The sequence below is a fragment of the Urocitellus parryii genome, chromosome 5, assembly GCF_045843805.1.
Source record: "Urocitellus parryii isolate mUroPar1 chromosome 5, mUroPar1.hap1, whole genome shotgun sequence".
In the NCBI taxonomy this organism is placed as follows: domain Eukaryota; kingdom Metazoa; phylum Chordata; class Mammalia; order Rodentia; family Sciuridae; genus Urocitellus; species Urocitellus parryii.
In genome coordinates, this window is record NC_135535.1 from 206,592,535 (window position 1) to 206,614,911 (window position 22,377).

Genomic DNA, 22,377 nt, shown 5'->3' on the forward strand with positions numbered 1-22,377 from the left:
ATGTAAATTTTCTTTCACATTCCTATTTTATTATTCTTGATGATTTAGTGGAATTATCTTCTGAGACTCATTTTTGGATTGACCATTGGTAGTGTATAGGAAAATTGGTTGTTGTATTTTAATCCTGTATTCTGCAACCTGATAAATGTAGATCTTTTATCATTTTGTAAAAATAGCTTTTAATCATCTTCTTATTCCTTCTTTCTTTCTGAGATTCCTGTTTATTAGATATTTAATATATCTTCAATGAATTCTTTCTCTTTGAGTGTGTTGGTGATTTTGTTATATTTCTGGAGGATTTTATTAGTTTTTTTCTTCCCAAACTTCTATTTTAATGTTTATTTCTGCTTACACACTTCAGATACTCTGATTTAAAATTGAGACTCCTTTATTTTTTTCCTTTTTCTTTTTTATAACATGATGTTCTTGTTTCACTGATATATCATCTTTGTATATCTCATATATACAAAGGTAATAATTGCAGTTCTTTAAATTCTCTTACATGCTCTGAATATTTTTTTTTCTTTCCTCTGGTTTTGTTTTTATTTATTAATGATCTGTGAACTTTGAACATGAGGCCCTGGTATCTGAATCAGACCTTCTGCCTCCCAGAGCTTACCCCACACATTGAGGCTGGTACCGCCTTACAAGGTGAGCCTGAGGCTGGTGCCGCCTTACAAGGTGAGCCTACGAGGGAGGATGGCTGACTGTCAGAACCCAGTGGTCAGTATTACTGGCTTGTTCTTTGGCTGGTCAGTTTCCCCTAAGACTAGTCTTGTGCCCTTGTTTAGTGTGTGACTGAGGTCAAAGTGGAAGTTTGACCTAACCTTCTTGCTGACATGCTGGGAGGTGAGCCGAGGAGAGAATGAGGCATTTATTATAGGTTGGTTATCCCTAGGTATCTGCAAGCCAGCTTTTCTCTTTCGTTGTGTCAGGCACCCTCCGTGCCTTCTGCTTACAAGTGGGTGGGGGCCATTTGTCTTCTTCACATGCAGCCTTACTTTCGGAGTCAATTTTCCCCCCAATACTGTACATTAAACCCAGATGCACTTTCACCCTGAGCTACACCCCCAGCCCTTTTTATTGTTTTAATCTTGAGATGGGGTCTCACATGTTGCTGAGGCTGGCCTGACCTTGTGATCCTCCTCCCTCAGCCTCCTGAGTCATTGCATATCACAGGTGTGGCCCACCGTGCCCAGCAACCAGTCCTCCACTTTGCAGCTTCAAGAGTTCCCTTGACTTCAGTTGCTTCTCCTCTCAATTTCTTGGTCCTTGTCCATTTTTTGTTCTTTCAATATCTTTTAATGTCCTTAAAATGTTTCACTTTGTATGGTTAATATTTAATGATTGTACGATATTTCATTGAAACACTGTGGCACAATTACTTGATTTAATGATTAAAAATTCAGGACACCCAGTTCAACTTGAACTTCAGGTGGACAATTTCTTTCCAATGTATGTGTATCCCATGCAATGTTTCCAGTGCAGTGTTTGGGACATATTTATTTTTTGTTCTTTGTCTGAAATTCAATTGGAAGTGGGCATTCTGTATTTCATCCTGCAACCTACAAAGTTCCTATTACTTACACAATTTCTTCCCTTGAATACCTAGGTATTTTCTGTGATGCAATGGACATCTTTGCGCTTAAAATTTCCTATTTCAAATTGCTTTCTCTGGTGGGTTATTAGAAGTAGAATTATTGAGGAGATGAGTGTTTTCTCCAAGTCTTTTCCAAGACTTTTGCCAAATCGCTTCTTAAAAAGGTTATAGCAATTTATGCTCCCACCAGCAGCGTACGAGAGTCCTCATTCCCTGCTCCCTTGCTACCATTATCATCACTTAAACACTTCTTTGCTATTTTGGCAGGCAAATAATGATATATCATTTTCATCTCTGATTACTAATGAGGTTCACATTTTTTGTTTATTAAGCATTCGATGTCCTGATTTTGAAATTTTCTGCAAGTGCATCCTGACTTCTCTGCCCTTACTTTGCATTGCTTTGAAGTCATAGGAATAGGTCTTGTTTTTACTTAGTTAATTATTTTTACTCAGGGGCTGGGGCTGGAGCCTGGTCCCCAGGCTCATGTACAGGACAGTTTCTGCACCATGGCTCACCCCCAGCCTACCTGCCAGTCTACCTGTCGTTTAAAAATAAAGCCTCCCCGTGACTACTAAGTGCATTTACAATAAATCCATTAAAACATTGAGGATACTAATGTTCTTCTGGGTCTGCAGGATTCAATATATCTTCTCACAGTTCTTCCCCATTTTTGTTCCTAACATATGACTGATCTCAAGCTCAGCTTCTGCACGCACTGGCTTACCCATGCTTAGCAACCACAGGGACGCTGTGCAGGCTTCTGCTGCACTCCCAGGGACAGTGGACTCCATGGCGTCAGCAATGCTTACCTTATGAAAGTACCCACGTGGGTACGTGGGCCTGGTGTGGTCGTGCACACCTGTAATCCCAGCAGCTCAGGAGGCTGAGGCCGCAGGATCAGGAGTTCAAAGCCAGCCCTATCTCAAAATTTAAAAAATACAAAGTGCTGGGGATGAGGCTCAGTGGCTAAGCACCCCTGAGTTCAATCCTTAGTGCCCAAAAAAGTACCAACACCTGGAAGATGGAGCTCCATTTCCAACATGAGGGAGGTCGGGGAGCCCTTCTGTGGACTTCCAGAGGCGTGACCACTTTCCGAGTGAGGCCACAGGCACCAACACAGAGAAGCGCTGAGATGGCAGAACGCCCTTCCTCTAGGAAAAGCAAGACCAAAGAGCACAGTGGCTGCTGGTGCATTTCCTGCATGCGCTGTGCTGGCAGGCCTCCTGTCGCCCATGGTGGTGCCTACCCTTCTGCCCTCGCTGGGCCTTCCCAGCGCCTGTCGGTGGGCGGCCTGCACAGGTCCAGCCTGGCCGCATGTGCCTCCCCAGGCCTCGCTCTCTGGGTGTTGTTGGTCTGACTTCATTTTTCACATCTGGTACCGCGTCGCTGCCCGCTCTTGGCCGCGCCTGGGTTCTCCAGCAGTGCCTGGATCCTCTCTGGATCCAGCCTGTCCACGTCGCCCTCTGGTCCCTGGGCCTGACTCCAGAGGTGCTGACTCTTGTCCCTGGTGCTTCTCTGGGCACATGCCCTCAGCATCTCAAGACCTCCCAGGGGCCTCTTTTCTTTCTGCTTGTGACTTGGTATTTTGCACTTTGGTTTGTACCTCTGGTCAAAGACAGCCGTTCCACTGTGAGCGTCTCCATGGGTGAACTGTGTTGGCAGGCACAGATTACTTCCAGCACTTTCCAGGTTCGCCTGGATTGATACAGGTGTGTTCGTGCTCAGGAAAAGCTCCTCCTCTCACAGGGAGGAGACTAGGTCACCAGTGGTGTTTCCAGGTAGAGTTTAGGGCACGGTCCTGAGGAGGCCTGACATTTCTTCATCTTCTCCTGACTGTCTACCTCCTGTTGGCTGTCAGCAGTAGCTTCAGATTTCTCAGAGAAAGAATTAATATGTACATGTGGATAAGAGGGAAAGAAATAAGCTCATCCAGAGAGCCCCCACCCTGGAGCCCTGGAATGCTGGTTTTACAGCCATTGTGGCCACTTCCTTTCCAGAGTCTGCAGCCTCTGAGCCTCAATCCCACAGCCTGTAGAATGGGTTCAGAGAGTCCACCCCATGCTGAAACAAGGTCCTGGTACTCACAGTCCTAGCACAGTGCTTGGTCCACATGCAGTCTCACACTTGTCCAAAGGAGGGCATCTCATGAACAGAAGGCAGGATACCAATGCAACTGTTCTTGAGCTCAGTGGGATGCCAAATATTTACGGATTTCAAAAGTTCATATTCATAAATAGACATTTTTACTAATTCTTCCTCCAATGCAAAACAAGTATTATCTAGCTCTTTCCCTGAACACTACCAACTTGGAACCTAAATCTCAGCAATTATCATAATTCACAAATTATATTTCTGGGCAACTGGAAGATACCATATCATCATTATTGTATTTGTTCAATTTGTGTAATGCATCCTTCGAGGACTCGTTTGGAAGCGTGTGCATATACTATAGATACAAAGATGGATTGCAGAAAGTATTGGACTTTAACGTTTCACTGTGGAGTGCATATTCCCAATTAATAGAGCAGACACTTAGGTATTCGGATAGGTGGCTGGAAAAAGTTGGGTTGGTAAAAGAACACAATTTAGGCACTCTTTTATTAGGGGGAAATAGGGACACGTCATAAACTATGCCTTGCTCTATACTTGTACTAAGCTTGTACATGTTTAATGGGAGGAAATATATGGTCTGTGTTTCTTAAAATGCCTTAATTTAAGGACACACACTTAAAAGTAAGGAAGACAATTCAGGGTCCTTAGCTCCCAACGTGGGAGTGGGGATTGCAATAAGACGCCCCCAGTAGGTACCCATCCACGCACACGGGCACCTGCACACCCACAGTCACACCTGGCTCACTCCTTGCTTACTGCTCTGACTCTTTACTTTCTCCATGTCTTGATTTTATTTGCTGTTTTCTTCTTTCCTCCTCCTTCCCCTTTGCAGCCAGCTCTGTCTGGTATGAGAAATTTCCAACTCTCTCACTTGACATTCCGGTGAGCCCGCTTTCCTCGCACCGATCTTCCCCAGGAAGAGAATTGGACCATAACTCACTGCGGAGTCGGTGGCGATTGCCTCCAAATTGGCCAAGGGGGACACAGGCAGATTTTGAGCAATAAAAGATCTCTCTCTGTCATGGCCCAAGAGGAGGGGACATGCACACAGGGTGCCTGATGATGAGGGCAGCAAGTGCCAGGAAGGCACAAAACCACACAAGTGACCTTGATTTTTATCTTTTCTTTAATCTTTGCATATTTAATAGAAAAACATTTGAAGTTTGTTTTTCCAGTCTGGACAACTGCGTGTCAGGAGGCATTTAATGCAGTCAGGGAGAAAAATATATATATATATTCCCCTTCCAAAAATCTCAAGGTTGAAATGGACCAGTCGTGTGCTCTCATCCTTGGGCAAGACTTGGCAGGATGCAGGGCCCGGCAGCCCCCTTGCCTCTCCTGGATGGCTTAGATGCCAGACTGACAGCAACTCTCCTAACCTTTGCTCTCTCCTCTCTGATTCTATCTTCTGATCATTTGCAGGGGAACTTCGTGGCGTGCATGACAGCTATTTTACGACAAATGGAAGATTATCATTATGCTCACCTGATCAAGACTTTCGGGAAGATGAGGACTGATGTTGTGGTGGGTGTCCTTTCGTCCACTATTACATGTCTGTATGGTGTTGGTATTTCTATTTTACATAGATTTGTGCATACGCATGTGCCTCTGAGTGATTGATCTATCACCGAAGACCAGAGTCCTGACCTACAGACTCGTGTCCACTGCCGACCTGGAGAACCCTCCTCTTGTCTTCTTTGGTCCGTCCTTTCACGAGCTTTGGGTTGGCAGCTGGAGGTGTTTCCTGCGATGACTGTCATCGACTCCCGTTCTTGGCTGGTCAAAGCCTGACAGGCTTTGCAGTCTTAAGCTGCACACCATTGTTAATTAGCTCTAATCATGGATGCTCAACAACATTCCCCCAAATAACTCTCTAGTCACCCTCAGTGAAACTATGATGCAACTTAATTAGGAAAAGCATCATGGAGGGAGTTCATCGCGACGGAGCCCTCTCCCCAGTGACCTGAAAGTCCATTGCCATATGGTGGGTATCCTGCAAGAAGCTGCAGCCAGTCCTGTCGGCAGAGCTCCCGATCAGACATCCACAGGAGCTCCAGGATTCCACTCTCGGATCAGCTCCTATAGACTGCCCACAGGTTCCAGCGCAGTACAGCAAACCTGTTGGGGTGTGCACAATGGGGTTCTCTGTGTGTGACATCTACCGGGTAAGGGGATGGGAAGAGGAGAATGATTTTTATGATTTTTTTTCTCCAAGAATTTTTTCTGGGACAATTTTTTAAATTGTTGCCACAATAGGTAGATAGACAGGTAGTTAGGTAGATAAAATTCTAAGTAGAATAAAAATGAACCTATACCTCAACATCATAGCAATTTCCCTTACATAAAAATCGGGGTACAAGAAAGCATGCCTGTTTGCATGTATGTGTCTTTTGGTTTCCTTTGACTATTAATGAATAGTTTATAGTAGAGGCATATTCAAATATGGGATATATATCACATTTTTTACTAGGATTCATGTTAAATCATGGCATATTGAAATCAGATTTTGTATTTACAGCTTGTAGTGCCATAATTGAATCTTAAATGTGCTCATATATCCTGCTTTGGTCAATGAAAAGAATAGTTATAACTTGAAGTTCAATGAATAATTTCTTAGATAAAATTCCAGGCTAAATAATAACAGTTTTCAGGATGAGAAGAATTACCCATCCTGCAAAGTAAAGATTCCAGTTAATAATTTGTGCATTAGCAGAACAGTCACGGTCAAAACCCACACATGCAGACTGTTAAAACCATCTCATCTGAACTCCTAAATGGTGCTACTGATATGGGGGTCTGTGAATTGTGAAAAGTGATAATGACCCACGGTGTTTAAAAATTGTTGTAATTGATGAATTCCAAGCTAGTGCCCTCTCTCCTTCCTCAAGCCGAGACTCAGATATTTACTCCATGTTGTGGTCCTAATATCCCAAGGGACATTTTTTTCCTTTTGGCACAACCAGTCAGAAAATCAATTATTTGCAGACGATTTCATTTCCATTATAAAATGGCACCTGTGATTTGTATATCTTAAATTCATACTTCAGGGATGGTAAATGGTAAACCTTTTTTATTGCTGTTAATCCATCAGAAACTTGGTAGAATCTGTTTCTATCCATTAACTCTAGGTAGAGGGTGTTTGACTCTTTTTCTACCCTAAAAGACAAAAGATGATTTTATGTGAACTAATTGGAAGGTATTTAGTATACCCATCCAAGACAGCCTCAGCCAACTTCTGGAGACTTCCTTCCTTCTGACAGGAGCTCCCCCAGGTTGGCAAGTCCAGCCCTTGCTGAGGTGAGTCGTTCCCACACACACCCATGGGTCACAGAGCTGTTGCTCTTACAGCCTCTCTGGTGGCTCTCTGATCCGAGGTAGTGGGAGGACAGAGCACACAGGAAAGACTGACCTAGAAAGGAAAAGGAATGGACACGGTCCACGCAGACCTCCCTCCCAGTGGGGCCAGTCCTGTCCTCGAGGATCTGAGCCCCTGACAAGTCTCCAGACCCCGCAGCAGACACACCCCTCGACCCACAGTACTGCCACCCTGTGTCCAAGTCTCAGCAGCAGGAACGGAAGCAGACAGCTTGCCCAAGGCCTGCGTCGCCTGGCAGAGGGATGAGGTCAACTCTGGACCTTCCAATGGAGACTGCCACCTTGCCTCTTGTCACAGATCCCCACTATGTGGCTCAGGAAAAACAACTGGCTTATTTGCACTCTCACGGAGGACTCTTCCATGACCACACGCGTGGAGGTGACCCCCACACCAACTGATTCTGTGACACTGTTCAATTCTGACACTGCCTGAAGCTAGTGCCAGACCCAGAGGTTCCAGGGCCAGTTTGCGTCCACTTGGTAGGTCTGTCTCCCATACTGCTGACGAAGTCCCTGTAAGTCTGGGGCTCCTACCACCGCCTCCCAGGGCTCGGAGTCATCTGGCATTGTTCTCAGAACTCAGGAGGCACCTGGCTTATGTGCACTGGTTCACTGTAAAGGATACAACTGCCAACAGCCCACAGAAGCACCGCGAGAGCCAGGCATTGGAAGGGGCTGCAGCAGAGGTACCCCCTCCAGGCCTCTCCTGCACCTCCAGTTGTCCAGCAGCTCAGAGTTCATCAGACAAGGCTGAGAGTTCTTCTAGCAAAATCTCCAGCCTCCTCTCCAGGGTCGGTGGGTGGGGCTGGAAGTTCCAACCCTTCAGTCTCTCTGGTGACCAGCCCACTCATCCTGTCACCTCCTTGGCATCATTGAGGTCTGATCCAGTCTCGCCACTCGGCAAAATTCTCAGGGGATTTTGGTACTCTGTCCCAACAATGTCCCTGGCCATGACCATGTGTGTTTATTATTATACAGCACAGTGTCCTTTAGCAAATGGCCGTCGAGTGTCTGAGTGAAGAGAGAGGTGTCAGGACGGTGCAGGGAGAGGCAGTGGGTAGTGGGTAAAGTTGAGGGGGAGCAGGGCGAGGGACAGTGGATGGTTGGCAGGACCCTAGGTCTAAATGACCTAATTATCTAGAGCTGCAGGTTCCTGTGGACTCCCTGGGCCTGGTCTACCTTTGGGTTCCCTTGGGATCAGAGAAGGCGGGCCTCTGCGCTTCAACCAATTCCTTCACACAGCTTCCTCCAACCCCCTGGGACCACCTGGCACCTGTCCTGGTCTCCTCAGGTGGATGCAGCCCCTCTCCCTCACAGCATCTCAGGGGTCAGTCCCACTTGACCATCAGCCAAGACTGGGTTCTGGTCTGGGTTCGCACACTGCCTGTGCACTTATGGGGAACATGAAGGCAAGTGTGTTAGCAGGCAAGTGTCTGCCTAACAAGTGTTCTCCTGCTGCGGCCCAGGAGACCTTGGAAGGTCCAGTGCAACAGCCGCCGACGGGGGATGTGCTCATCTCCTGCTGCGTGTCCTGGAAGAGGAGCCAAGCTCTGGGCACCTGCTCCTGTATTCCTTGTGACCATTCCCTAGGAGTGTGGCCCTGTGAAGGCCCTCTCCCCTGCACCTGAACCCGGGCCATGTGGAATCCTTCCATGGCCGGTCACTGATGAGTGGCCTTGCGTCAGTCGGCACAGGGTAGGATCATCGAGGCACTGCCCAGCTCTTGTGGCTCATGGTCTATCACAGCCAAACAGAATCCTTCCCATTTACCAAAATTATCTTGGCTCTGAAAGGATGGTCCTGACCATGGGGCAGATCAGAGTTAAGCAGGGATCAGGCACCTTCTCTGCAAAAGGGACAGTGGTGGAGGCATTGGCACAGTGGGTGAGGGGACAGTGTGGGGGCAGTGCTGGAGAAAGAGGTCCCTGGGAGCGCCTGAAGGGGTGGAGGTGGCAGGCCACAGCAGACCTCCTCCTAAGCAGCGTGAGGACCTTTGTCTTCTTTGCCTCCTCGTTTTCTGTTTCTAATCGCCGTTTTCCCACTGTTTGGGAACGACAGTGATCATTTGGACCTTTTAGACTGAGATCACTGCAGTGTCACTGGTGGGGTTCTGCGTGCCCTTTGCCTGGTTCCTCTGACAGTGACGCCTTGCAAAACTGGGGTACCATGTGGCAACCAGGATTTTTGTCGTGGATGTGACCCCCTCACCCTTCTCAGATCTCCCCAGCCACTCCTGCACTCTTTGCCCTAATGCGGTGGAACCATGTTTTCAAATACTCCAAAAAGCTGAGGGCACAGTGCAGCAAGAGCAGGTTCCCGTCACCCGAGTCCCTCCACTGCCAGCTCTGTACACAGTGCTGCTTCTGTGTATCCCCAAGAGTCTCTGTCCATACAACAAGTCCCCCGAGCACTGAGAGCTGTCAGGATGCTTCTCCCAAGGGGAGTGAGGGGCCTGCGGCTGTCACGCGGCTCTTCAGGAAGAGACAGCTGTCCCTATCCCGGGGGACTCGGGCTTCCTCCGTCCTTCCCACACTGACTTCCTTCAGGAGGGGCTCCTTCGAGTCAGGATCCAGTGCAGACTCATCTGTCTACTTTGGTTGTGTCTCTTTATGCTCTTTCTCCTTCGATAATAAACCCAGTTCCTTTGTTTCTCTTCTCTTCACGGTGCTGCTTTTTGAGTTTTGAGCATGCCAAGCCCAGTCTTTGGAAGCCGACCCCATTCTGGATTTGTTGAGATCTGCTTTGAAGCACCTTTCAACCAGCTTGTCTGGCTTTCCTCGCCACGTCCCAGTCTGTCCTGCAGACCGAAAGCTTTGCCTAAAATTCAAGCTCCATCTTTTGGCAAGAGTGTTTAAGAGTTGGTGTTGAATGATTCCTGTGACGTCCCTCAAGACACTGGGAGGGCACGCCGAGGGCCCACAGTGGCAAAGATACTTGGTTAAAAGAGCACCACCAACGTCCCCATCGCACACACACATCTCCCCTTTGCAATTATCAAGAAATCTTTTGGATGGAACTGAAATCCACCAAAAGTCAACAGCTATCCTATTGCCAATGATCTTTCATCAGATTGGTTGAAAATATACTGATGCCCCTCGTCTCTAACCATCACCCTTTGGCAGAGCAGATTGTCATTTCCTTGTTCTGAATATCAAGATGGTTTAGTCCAAGAGCACTGGGAAGCCATTGCAGCAGTGGCTAGTGCAGGACCAGGAGTGGGCTGGCACCTTGATCAGATTCATAATTAAAAAGATCACTCTGAATGAAGTGCCTGTCAAAGGGCCAAAGATGGACACAGGTCGATGGGCCAGCATCCCCCTGCCACAGTCCAGGTGTGAGAGGATGACTCTTCTGCAAAGCTTGTGTTTTAGAAATGGAGAGAAGCAGATGGCTTTAGGCTAAGAAGAATTTGCCTCTGAAATGCACTGATGATTATTGTTGGAGCTGCCCACTTATTATCTAGGACACCCAATGAATAATCAAATTACAAAGTGCAAAGGGAATAAATCAGGGTTTAAAGATGAACTTTTCACAGGACATCCCTTGTTGACTTGGGGACCTCAGGTTCACAGGCTGCTGAGCCTTGCAGGCCTGCCTGGGCAGCTGCAATTGCTTGGACCGCCATGGCTAGTGAATGATGCAGATCCACCAGGAAGCCTTGCAAAACCTCGTCTCCCACTCTTGGCAGCGTTCTGTTTGTTCAGCAAAGTCCCAAAATTTAACAGCTGAGCCATGCTAATGAAGTACGGGACTGTGTCTCCGAGAGAAGAAAAGGAGCTGGGAAAAGATGCTTCTCTTCCAGAATAATAAGAACCAGACCCTGCATCTCAATTATCAGGCTTCGAGGAGTGATCACAAGGAAGCCAGCAAATTCCTGCAAACGGAGGGGGGGCTGAGTTACAGCTCTTAGCCAGCAGAACGTGCAACCTGGGCATCAGAATGGGGAAATCTTGACAAAGTGGGGAAGCTGCACGACGTGTGAATTTCAGTCATTTAACTGGGGAAAGAAGCCAGCTGTGCGTCGGGGGACACCTGGAGTGCTCCCACCCTGAAGTTTGGCGGTTGCAGGCCTCACAGGCAGAATTTGGAACCCATCTGCACTGACTTTCCCTCCTGGCCTAGAGGTCTCCCTTGACAGGGGGTGGCCACTGTCGCTCCCTGAGTCTTATTCATGGTTGGGTGCACCGAAGCCCTCCACAAAATAGAGGTGACTTGCAGGAACCTGGCATGGCTATACAGGTGGCAGAGAAAGTAGGTGAACTTTGGACATCACCTGATTGTCCTCCTCACATTTGGCCTGTGAGCCTTGGCAAGTGATGCCGGTTAGGAACTTTGTTACCTTATTGGCTGCTTAAATTCCATTCACCACCTTGGCCTTCACAGCCAGTGCACCTAATTATGATTCAATAGATTAAATAAATGAGGAATATCCACTCATTTGGTGTTCTCTGACCATGGCCTCATTTCTCTAAGTCAACTTGCCGGTGCCTTCCCGTTCCACCTGCAGGCCCTGAGCACACACGGGGCTCCTGGAGGTGTGGTCTTTTCGGGATAAGCCTTGCCATGTTCAGGTTAGAGCAGAACAAGTGTGAAGCCCTTGTAGTAGGAAATCATCCTTCCAACAGGCACAGGGGAGCGGTACCCCTTCCCATCACTGGGAGCCCTCTTACCAGCCTTGACCCCTGCCGACCCTGTGGTCAGCCCGGGAAGGACAGAAAACCCTCTGCGAGACACAGAGGCATGGCTGATGGCTCAGTGGGACGGCACTGCTGTGTGGAAGGGTTTGGCAAAGAGGCCACATGCTCCAGTGGTGTGCAGCAGGATGACTGTGTGCAGGTGGCCAGGACATGCCTTGTATTTTTAAATGGCGTAAGGAGGAAGGAGGGATGATAATATGCCTTATTTGACCTAATGGGTGTTGTTCCTTTTGAAAAATGGATTTAGAGTAAATAAGGAAAAGGTACAACCAGCCGGTTACGTTTGGAAAAATAAAAATAAAAAAAAAAATCCTGTTCTCCTGTAAGCAGAAAGGGCAAGGATGAGTATTTGAAAACTCTGGGGGATCCCAATCTACTGGTTTTGACTCTGAGAGAGACGTACCCAGAGACCCTTTCAAAATACATCCTGGAGCCTGCAGCTCGGTCAGGAGGACCCCAGATACACAGAAAGACAGAGCTGCTACGCCACTCCCACAATGTGCGTCCTCATTGGTTTTCAGAATGCTTTCGTTCAGCTAAAAATAAGAACCTTCTGTAATCTCACCACGCTCGCCTTCATGGGCGTTGGCGTCCCCCTCTTCCTGGCGGCTGTTCCAACCTGGTGTTTTCTGTTTCAGGATTTTCTGATGGAAACCTTCATCATGTTTAAGAACCTCATTGGGAAGAACGTGTACCCCTTCGACTGGGTGATAATGAACATGATGCAGAACAAGTAAGTACCCGGGACGGGCCCACGCCCACTCGTCCCGTGGGAGCGGAGTGCTACTAGGGGCGAAGGTGGCTTTTGTACAAAGTGCCTCCCTCCTGTGATGCGGGTAGCATTGGGGACGGGGAAGTGGAATGTTGGTGACCTCTGCGTGTCCACAGGGAGCTCTGGCATTAGGAAGCGGGACTTTGTCCCCTGGAGAAACACAGCCTGAGTTGCTCTCTTAGCCCCCGTCACAGGCAGAGACGTGCTCCGGGCCATGACTTCTCCGTCTCATTTCAACCATATGTTTTTCTTAGCCAAAGTGAGTCTCAGCTGTACGCTCAGCTTTTGAAAGGACTTATATGTCACATATTTCAGATTTAAAAAAAGGAAAACCTCATGAGCATTTCCTCCATGAAATATTAAACTTGCGCCTTGCTTATCATCTTCCTATAAAGGCTGTTGGCGAATATTCTAGCACTTTGGGTTTTATAATTGCTGTAAGTACTAACGGTCATCGTAGAGCCCTCAACTGCATGCGATTTGGGGGAGAGATTTCTCTCAGCCTCTTTCTTCTTATTGCATTTTTTTGTGAGGAGAATTGTTGGCTCACATGCAGTTGTAAGAGATGGGACAGAGAGATCCATGGATGCCGCACCCACCTCTCCTCTGTGTGACACTTTGCAGGACCACAGTATTGCATGTGACCAGGGACTGGACCCTGGTTCCTTCACTCATGTGTACCCCTTAGTGCTGTGTTGAGTTCTCTAGATTCTTCCCCCTGTGTGTGTTCTTGAATCTGCTCCCAGTCAAGGTGCCGTGTGCATGCCTGCCCCCACAAATGCCGCTCTTCCTGCCCCTTTATCAGCATATTTCCCTCTCCCTTCCAGCGACCCTATAGATGCGGTTATCTGTATATGCTCTTTTTGATTGGCTTTTTTCACTCTTTAATTTCCCAGAGTCCCATTTAGGCTGCTGCATGTGTCTATATTTTATTCCTTTTCATGGCGGAGGAATACTTCATGGTATGAGCAGACCTCGGTTTGCTTAACCATGTTCCTGGTGGACACCTGGCTAGTTGCCATCTTCGTGTTTCTGAATAAAGCTACTACAAGCGTCCATGGCATAGGCTTCTGAATGAACAGAAGTCTTCATTTCTGTGACACAGACGCCCAGGAGGGCAGTGTTAGCTCATATGGCAATTGCACGTGAGAGTTCATGAGAAACTGCCAAACCATGCCGTACCTTTCTCCATCCCCGGCCGCAGCGTAGGAGAGCTCCAGTGTTTCCACACCCAAGCTCTGGGACTGTGCTAGTCCACTTTTTGTCACTATAACCAAAATACCTGGAAGGAACAACTTAGAGGAGATGAAGTTTATTTTGGCTCGTGGTTTCACAGAATTGGTGCATGGTTGACCCACCCCATGCTCTGGGCCCAAGTGGAACAGAACATCATGGTAGAAGGTTGGAGTGGAGGACAGCTGCTCCGCTCATGGCTCCAGGGACAAGATATCATCCCCAAGGGCACGCCCCCAGTAACATCCTTCCTCCAGCTGCGCCCCACCTGACTATGGTTCCCACCCAATAATCCAGTCAAGTTATCAACCCATCAAATGGATTAATATCTGGTTAGGTCTCGGCTTTCGATCTAATCATCCTTCCTTTGAACACTCCAGTGTTGCCTAGTACATGAGCTTTATGGGGGACACCTCATATCCACACTGTATCAGGAATTGTCACCATTTTTAATCGTAGCCATGCCAGAGGTGGGTCGAGACCCTCCTTCCTAGGTTAGTCTGCACTTTCCTGATGGCTCTGCCTCTTTTTGATGGCTTTTGCCCCCTCATGGGCAAGTCCTGAGCTGCAGCAACCTTTTGCTTGGCTTCTCCTGGTCATTGTCCCTTTTTGTGACAAAGGGCACAGAATTGGCCTTGTTTTCCGTGAGCCGCAGGGTTGTGAGCTGGTCCCTACGGGGCTCTGCAGGAAGCAGTGCTGGGCGGCTCAGGTCAGATGCTGCTGGGTCTGTGATCTCCTTTCCCAAGAGGACTGCAGTTGGGACCCAGGATCTGGACCCAGCAGGGCTGGCTTTGTGGGGACACAGCCCTGGCCTGGGGCTCAGAGCAGGGTCCTGACCTCTGCTTCTGCCTCTCCCCCGCCGCCGCGCAGGTTTTGATCGTGCAGCTGGATCTCTCTTGATGGTTGAATCCTCATCTAGATAATGAGGGACTTAAATCACCAGTGTTTTCTCCCTTTTCCTCTGTTAGGATTTACTTTTGTGATTGACAATTAAGAATTACTCCAAAGAGCTACAGAAGTGTTTTTAATGAACTTCGTTTTCACACCACAAAAACAAACAAATCAGCGAGAATAACCAAAAAACAAAACAAAAAAGCCACCAGTAAGGAAATGTAAATCTCACTATGTCCATGAGATGCCCAGGACTTTGTCCTCTGACTCTCCATGGGGACATCGTCCCTAGGTGGCTCTGGTAGACTGGCCAAGTCCTGGTGCTCAGGCTGTGGATTCCACACCCCCTGGGGTGCTCTCTGCTGCAGCAAAGTTCACATGTGAGTGGCTCCCCAAAGCTGGACTTCATGGTACCCTAACTTTCAGGGTTCCCAAGTGAGCTGTTATCCTCTTGAGAACACAAAGTCTATTGCTTATTAATTTTTACCGTGTTTGCTGATGACTAAGAGCCTGTTTTCACGTTTGGTTCCCTCTTCCTGCTGTGTACCCCCTGCCTCCAGCCTGAGCCCCTTGAGGCTGCCCCAGAGCTGTGTGATGATCACCCAGGTGGTCACAGTCCTCTGCTCCAGGATTCCTTCCTGCCTGGCTTCTCCTGGGATGTGCTCATTCTTTGGGGGACCATATTCCTTGGAATCCAGCAGCGTCTCCACTGCAGCTTCCTGTGGTCCCGTGATGTGTGGGTGTCCACTGGGTGTGTGTGCCTGTGTCTGTGCACGGGGGCTGTGGTTGCAAGTAAAGGCACTTGTGTCTGTAGCCGTTCCAACCCTTAGAAGCCCACACAGACCCACCTCCTGCACCCAGCACTGCCCATGTCCCCAGGCCACTGTGAGCCACAGAAGAGTCAGCTGCAAAGGAGGCCTTCTGGACACAACTGCAGAAGCAGCACTGGCCATCACACCTTTTATCCCACATTCTACGGCCCACAAATGCTGCCCCTTCTGTGGAGTAGACAGTGTTCATTTTCAGAAGCCAAATCAGTTGGGTTTTGAGAAGGTTATGTGGGGCCAAACACCACCCCCTGGGTGGGTGACCCTGACGTCTCTGACGCCTTGGCTTGAACACTAGCTTCTCGAGGAAGGGCCTGTTCCATTTTCCACTCTTTGTGGAGTGCCGCACACTTGGTTCTGGGACTAAGAGGGACTGTGTGTGGCTTGCTCTCCACGCACTGAGCCTGACATGGGGACTCCCCGTGCAGTCGTGTCCTTGGCCCCTTCAGTCGCCCTCCAGCACAGCCTGCTTTGCTCCTGGGGAAACCGAGGCAGGGGTTCGTAACTTACCGAAGGACAGGAGCTGCAGTGGCCAGGCTGGTGTTTCAGTCCTGCCGCAGAGCCGAGCCTAAACCCCTTGCCCCCGGCCGGCCCTCCATCTTGTGCCTCCTGTTTCCCCAGGAAAGTGTGGAGGGGCTTTTACTCTAGTGTTCTTACAAGATGACTTTTCTGCAAGACGCATCCTCTGCTGAGGGAATGTTGAGCACGGAAGCCGAACACTGCTGCTCCTCCTCCTTTTCCAGCCGAAGCCTGAGCCGTTGGGGAGGATGCCCTCCACTAATGTGCTCCCTACCCACCCTCGGGGCACGAGAAAGGACAGGATCTCCCCAACGCCAGGATCAAACCGGCTCCCTGTGGACACGACGTAGGCCCCACCCAGCATGTTCTCGTGCCCTTCCTGTTGGCCTTGCTCTTCTCCTGCGACTTCATAGGTCAGCATCTCGCCCCCGCCAGGCTTGTGCGCTTCCCTCCTCCTGGCATGCTTCAGAGACCGCCTCCCTCGGTAGGATAAGCTGTGACTCCCGGAAGCTTCTGGAGTCTGTATTTAAGTTTTAATGGCACAGCTGGACATGTAGTTTTACCACCCACGGCTGAGAAACGGAGAAAATCCGCCTCTACGGTCCCTGAAATATGTGTGTGCTTGTTCAGCTTCGTCTCTGTGAACTTACATCCCTCCTACCCGGACGTGTAAAAGGTAATTAAAGACAGCAGGCATTAGAGTTGGTGCAGCGACTTGTAAATCAAGAATCAAAGCCTTAGGACTGGACGGATGTCCCAAAGGACTATCACTGCGTGCTTGACGTGTTGAAGAGAATGACTGATTGGCAGTGGCCTGACATTATAGCTCGGTGCTTGAATGGTGGGGCCAGATGGCAGGATGACATCTGAGGTAAGCACAGTTCAGATACCGTCGAAGCCTGCTTGTGCGCACGCATCCAGTGCGCGTCATGATGGTGACAGCGGGGCCCCGTGTCGACCTCCCTTGAACAGCTCAGGTGTGTTGGAACCACAGACCTGCCCAGCCAGGGCCGAGGGCTGGTGTCTGTCCTGGGTCTCCTGTCAGCAGCCTGTTCCAGACGTATGTTTGCAGGAGTGGGGCGTGTGTGTGTGTGTGTGTGTGTGTGTGTGTGTGTGTGGTCCAGCAGCCCTGTTCTGCTATCCCAGAGTTCTCAGCTGCTAACAGATGGGTGGCCACTTGGTTAAGTGTTCATGTCGCTGGTGGTCTGGGCCCTTGGCTTCACCCCAGCAGGGTACTGTACACCAATGATGCCCCCTACAATTGTGAGCCTCTGCATGAGCTGAAGCACATGGGTCTATGGGTTCCCTGGACTCCCTCTACACCTCCACGAGAGCACTTGTTATTAACTGCTTTAATTTCGCCTGAGAACGGCATTCCTGCATCGAGCAGTGGTGGGAAGGGTCATGCTGAGGGTCACGTTCAGATTCTTTGAATCTGGCTTGTTCATATCGTCTGCATAGCAGGTAACGAACCCTTTTCCCTTCTGTCCACCATTTGGACTTGCATAAAGTCCACCTACCCCAGCCTGAGTTCTCCGTAGGCTTCATAGGCACCAAGCCCTCCTCTCAAGATGAGAACGAGCGGAATCCTCCTCAGAGCTGATGCTGTTCGTGACCTTCAGCGTTTGCGAGGGCCCTCTCTGTGGTTGGCGTAGGTAGCTTTTGTCCTTGACTGACTGGGTCTTCCACGTTGGGCTGGGGCCTGAATGACCAAGTTCCTCCTTTGTGGCTTATTCCTGCACATGTCCATGGAAGACAAAGTAGGTTTTGCACATAAAGATTCGCAGATCCTGACGATGGAAGAGAACATGTAAAATCCTAGAGGAAACTTGGGGGTTTTCTAGAAGCCAGAGCACTTGAAGCTGAGTGGGAGAGAGAGCAAAAGGGGGACATGGGCTGTCCAAGACTCACCGATGGCCGCTTCTCTGGGGATGCTGACCGTTGGTGATGAGGTCTTGACACTGAGCAGGAGAGGACCCCCGGGAGGGGTCAGTGGGAGTCAGAATGCTGCCCACAGGAAGGAAAGAGCGCTGTCTCCATTCTGACTGACATGCTGCATCCCCAGCCCACCATGGCGGAGCCGTGGTGGGTTGTTACTGGCCCTGACTGGAGAGTAACCGAGCATGTGGAGGGGTGCTGCTGGCCTGCTCCAGGGGCTTGTCTGGGTGGTGACCATTGGGCCTCTGGAAACCTGCAGTCAGACCTGTGGCCTGGTGTTGCCGGGTCCAGAATCAGCCGACCTCCTGCTGCCCTTTCACACTCAGGACTCCCATCCCCACCCAGAGTTCATGAGGTTTGGGGTCACGCCCTTGTGCATTTCCTGTGTCCCTGTTGGCCCTTTCTCATATCGTGGCCACATGGCCACCATCCCAGAGCACCTGGCCCAGAGCTCGCCGTTGACTCACAGAGGCCCCTTCCAAGCTTGGGAGCCCAGTGCATGGGGACCTGCCTCCCTCCTCTGGGCCTCCCGGCCCCTTCCTCTTGTGATTCCCCAGCCGAATGCCCACGATCAATACCGACACACGACACCTCAGGAGGTGAACTTCCCATCCATATTTCTGTAACTTAGTGGTTTCTCCCCTTTTAAATAGAATGCGTTTCCCACTCATAAGAAATGCCCATCAGGTGGTCACAGCCCAGGATGGGGCGCTCACTGACCTTTCTGCCAAAGTCAGTTTGGCATAGAGCCAGGAGAGAAGGATGTCGGCAGCCCCCCCAACGTGGCACAGCAGGGCCGCCAGCCCCGCGTGCTTTCCCCTGCACTAGAAAGGAAGTTGCCTGGGACACCAGGTTTCCCAGGAGTCGATCGGGTTCCTGCTCAGAAAGTGAATTGCTGTTCCTTTTCACACCTGTGCAGCACTGGGCCCAGGGCTGGGGATGGGAGAGAGGGGGCTGGGGGTCCCTGGGTGCAGGACCTGCAGCAGCGGCCATGGGGACAGCCCCAGGATGGCTGGGCCGGAAGGATCCTGGGTTTTGTTTCCCACTCCGCCTCCATCAGAGGACACTCTGCCCCCGATGAAGTGCACCTGCCGAACAGCCTTGGAGTGGCTTGAAAGCAGGTGACAAAGCCTGTGGGGCTCTGGGGACGTCACAGCACCCTCCCCATTTCTTTGAAGCCTGGGGTTTAGCTGATGTTGCTCCTTTTAATTTAATTAGTTGATGGGTTTACTGTTGGCGTGCACCTCCGACAGCTTGTCGATTTCAACCTCACCTGGGAATCAGGTCTTCCTCTGAAGGCAGCGGCTGTTGACATACGCACGGTGACAGCACCACAGCCAGGGACCCAAAGGAAAAACTATGTACTGTGTTTTTCAGTGAAGAAATGGGGATTCAAGTTCCGTCGACTGAAAGCTTTCTGGGGTGAGAATGTCCCTGGAGCCCGGCAGGCTGGGGCTTCGTGCCTTTGAACCTTCCTCCTGCCAAGGACACGGGACGCCAGCAGAGTCAGCGCGCAGCTGGGGGCCTTACAGGCAGAGAGCCTCCTCCGAGGTGGGCTGATGCAGGTGCAGCTGAGACCTTCCAGGTTCTACCCCGGAGCAGCTCGAGGGACTTCCTCTGAGGTCGCAGGCCATCCTGACGCACTAGGGGCTCAGACCTGGCTGGGACCCAAGGCGGGTGTGGCCTGCCCATCAGGGGGAGGCCCCCCACTCAATGCTCCTGGCTGTGGCGCTGTTCCATTCTCACCCCAGGATGCTCTTGGGGAACGGGGATGTCGGCAGTCCCCCCCACGCGGCACGGCAGGGCCGGCCAGCCCGGCACGCTTCCCCTGCACGTCGGCTTTCGGCGAACCATCCTGAATACTTCCCGTGACAGCTGTCCTGTGGCATGCGTGCCTCTGCTCTTCGTGGGCGAATTAAAACAAATAATTTCCTGATTATACTTGGTTTTTATAACCAATCTATTTCATGTAGCCTAGATCTATTACATGGTGCGTTGGACTCAGAAGGCCTCTTTATTTAATCCCGAGATGAAAAATCAAAGTCCTCTCAAAGGAATGGCAGTGATGAAGAGCTCTCGGCCAGGGCTCTTATTTAGGGATGCTCACTTCAGAGGGAAGGTTTTAAAGGGCCAGTCTGTTTCACGATTCCGACTGTGCACGCCTCGCTGTGCGCTTCTGGCTGCTGTGGCTCCTGCCGTTCTGCTGGCACTCAGGGCTGGAGAATGCACTTCACAAGGGCTGAATCCAACTCACACTTGTGCATGAAAAATCTCTCACCTGAAAGCCACATGGAAGAGACCCACTTCATGTGGTCCTCCTCCAGGTCCTCAGCTTCTCCCATTCTAAATTTTTGCCCCCAGTACAACTGGGCAGCCTGCGCAGCTGAAGGCCCCTAGTGTAGGCTTTTGTTTGAAGTCAAGACTGGGAAGAGGGGTCAGTTCACTGAGGCCGGCTAGGTTGTCCAGGGGTGTCCTGGGTGTCTTTGGAGACTCAACCAGAGGCAATTTCGCCCCCTAGAGGACAGTTGCTCCATCCGGGGGAAGAAGGGCTGTTGGCATCTGCTGAGTGGAACCCAGCGAGGCTGCAGTCAGTGCCTGCTGCAAAAATATCACTGGGCCTGAAGTGTCACCTGTGTCCCATTTTATAGATGAAAATAGTCTCTGGGAGACCAAGTAACCCATCAAAATATAGGACTCATTGTAATGGCTCCCTTTTATCACCCCATTTCTCAGCCACCCTTCTCTGCCATTGACCCCAGCAAAACCAGCGCTCTTTAGAATAAATGACAGCAGCCATCCGCCAGAGATGGCAGCACTGACCTTCACTTACTAGGAGGGTGCTGAGCATTGGAGGTGGCCTTCCTCATACTCCCTGCAAAGAGCCCATCCCTGACGGCATGGCTCAAGGTGATGGAGTGATGGGTGTTGGGAGTCACAAGATGGATGTTGGAGTCCCACAACATGAATTGAGATGCCAGGGCTGCCCCCACTAGTTCCTGGTATAGAAGACATGTGCAGAAGTGTCTGTCTCTTCTGATTTCTTGGGTTCCTGTCCACTGCCTGCTTCTGCAGAGTCCCAGCTCCCCACCTCCACTTCTCTCCGTCTCCAGCCACCTTCCATGGTGGGGAGTGGTGGCCCTGGAAGCAGCTTGTCTGTGCCACCCCGGCCCCACCTCCTCCTGGCTTGGCTGTGCTTGGCAATCTCACCCCCAGCTGGAGCTTCTCGCTGTGAGTTGAAGACAGAAGAGAAGCTTCCTGGGATGTCACGGGGATGGACAAGGGGGTGCCCTTGAATGCTCTGCCCGGAGCCTGGCCTGGAGTGGCCAGCAAGCTGTGACTGGCCACTTCTGTTTCTATGGAGATCATATCATGTCATTGTTTTTCCACGTCCGAGAATTCTGGTGGTGACTGGAAGCAGGACATTTCCTTGGCGATCCGGAGCACTTCATGCAGTGCTGGAAAAGTAGATTTTAGATCTTATTTTTTGTTTTCACAAATTCATTCACTTCTTACAGCTTTTTTCACATATCCAGGTCACAGTTTAGCTGGAGGTGCGGATGATCACGTCACCAGCTTGGCCCTGTACCTTTGGGGAAATCGCCTTTGGAACTGTCCTCTGGGGCAGGGCTGGGGTTAAGGAAAGGGCAGGGGTGCAGAGGCTGGGTCTGTTCAAAGCCACCTGTTCACAGATTGTGGTCCTGTCTCCCTCAGTCTCGCAGAGCATCCGAGCCACAGGCCCCAGGGGTGATGCAGGGTCTGGGATGTGGGGGGGGGGCATGAGTGGCCTGGGCCTGAGAGCCACAGATCAGACTCTAGAGCCCAGGGCTCTGGACCCTAGGCTGAGGCCAGAACGTGAGATGCCAGCAGCTTTGGAAGGAGCACGGAAGCAGAAGGGAGAGGGGCTGGGCACACACAGGCCCCCGGTGAGTGCTGCTCCTGGGGTCCTGGCAGTGGGGACAGCACTCAGTTTTAGTGTCACTGTCTACAGAGCTGTCCTCCTTCCTCCCTCCTGCCCTCCTTCTCTTCTTAGAGGGGCACAGGGGTGTGTACTCTCCAGGTCTGTGCGGCTTCACCTACCACACAGACTGCCATATTCCTTCCCAGAGTGGTTTCTTACACTTTTATGTACGTGCACGCCTGTGTGCACGTGCACAGCTCATGCCCCAGCTGCTGCGGTCTCAGCAGTACACCTGCTGGTGTGTGTGTCTGCACCGAGCTCACGTGCCCCTGAGCTCTCATGGCCTTGATCACCTATTCCTTTATTCGTGAGGAACTGTGACTCCTGTTGTTGGTGTCCCTTTCTCCTCTGGATTCTCTTGTCTCTTGCTCTGTGCTGCGCCTCTGTTCCCGGTGAGAGCCTGGGCGGGGCCTGTTTGCTGCAGAGGCCCCCTGCTCAGTGGCTGCTCTTTT

General features: G+C 50.5%; 1 protein-coding gene across 2 annotated transcripts in view; it reads left to right on the top strand.

Moving 5' to 3' along the window:
- Dock1 (dedicator of cytokinesis 1) overlaps positions 1-22,377 on the top strand; it is a 441,986-nt gene that overhangs the window by 270,990 nt on the left and 148,619 nt on the right. For both annotated transcript variants that reach the window (XM_026384205.2, XM_026384206.2), the window contains exons 28-29: positions 5,138-5,239; positions 12,426-12,520. In XM_026384205.2, coding sequence (XP_026239990.1) covers positions 5,138-5,239; positions 12,426-12,520 — 197 coding nt within the window. The remainder of the gene's footprint in view (positions 1-5,137; positions 5,240-12,425; positions 12,521-22,377) is intronic.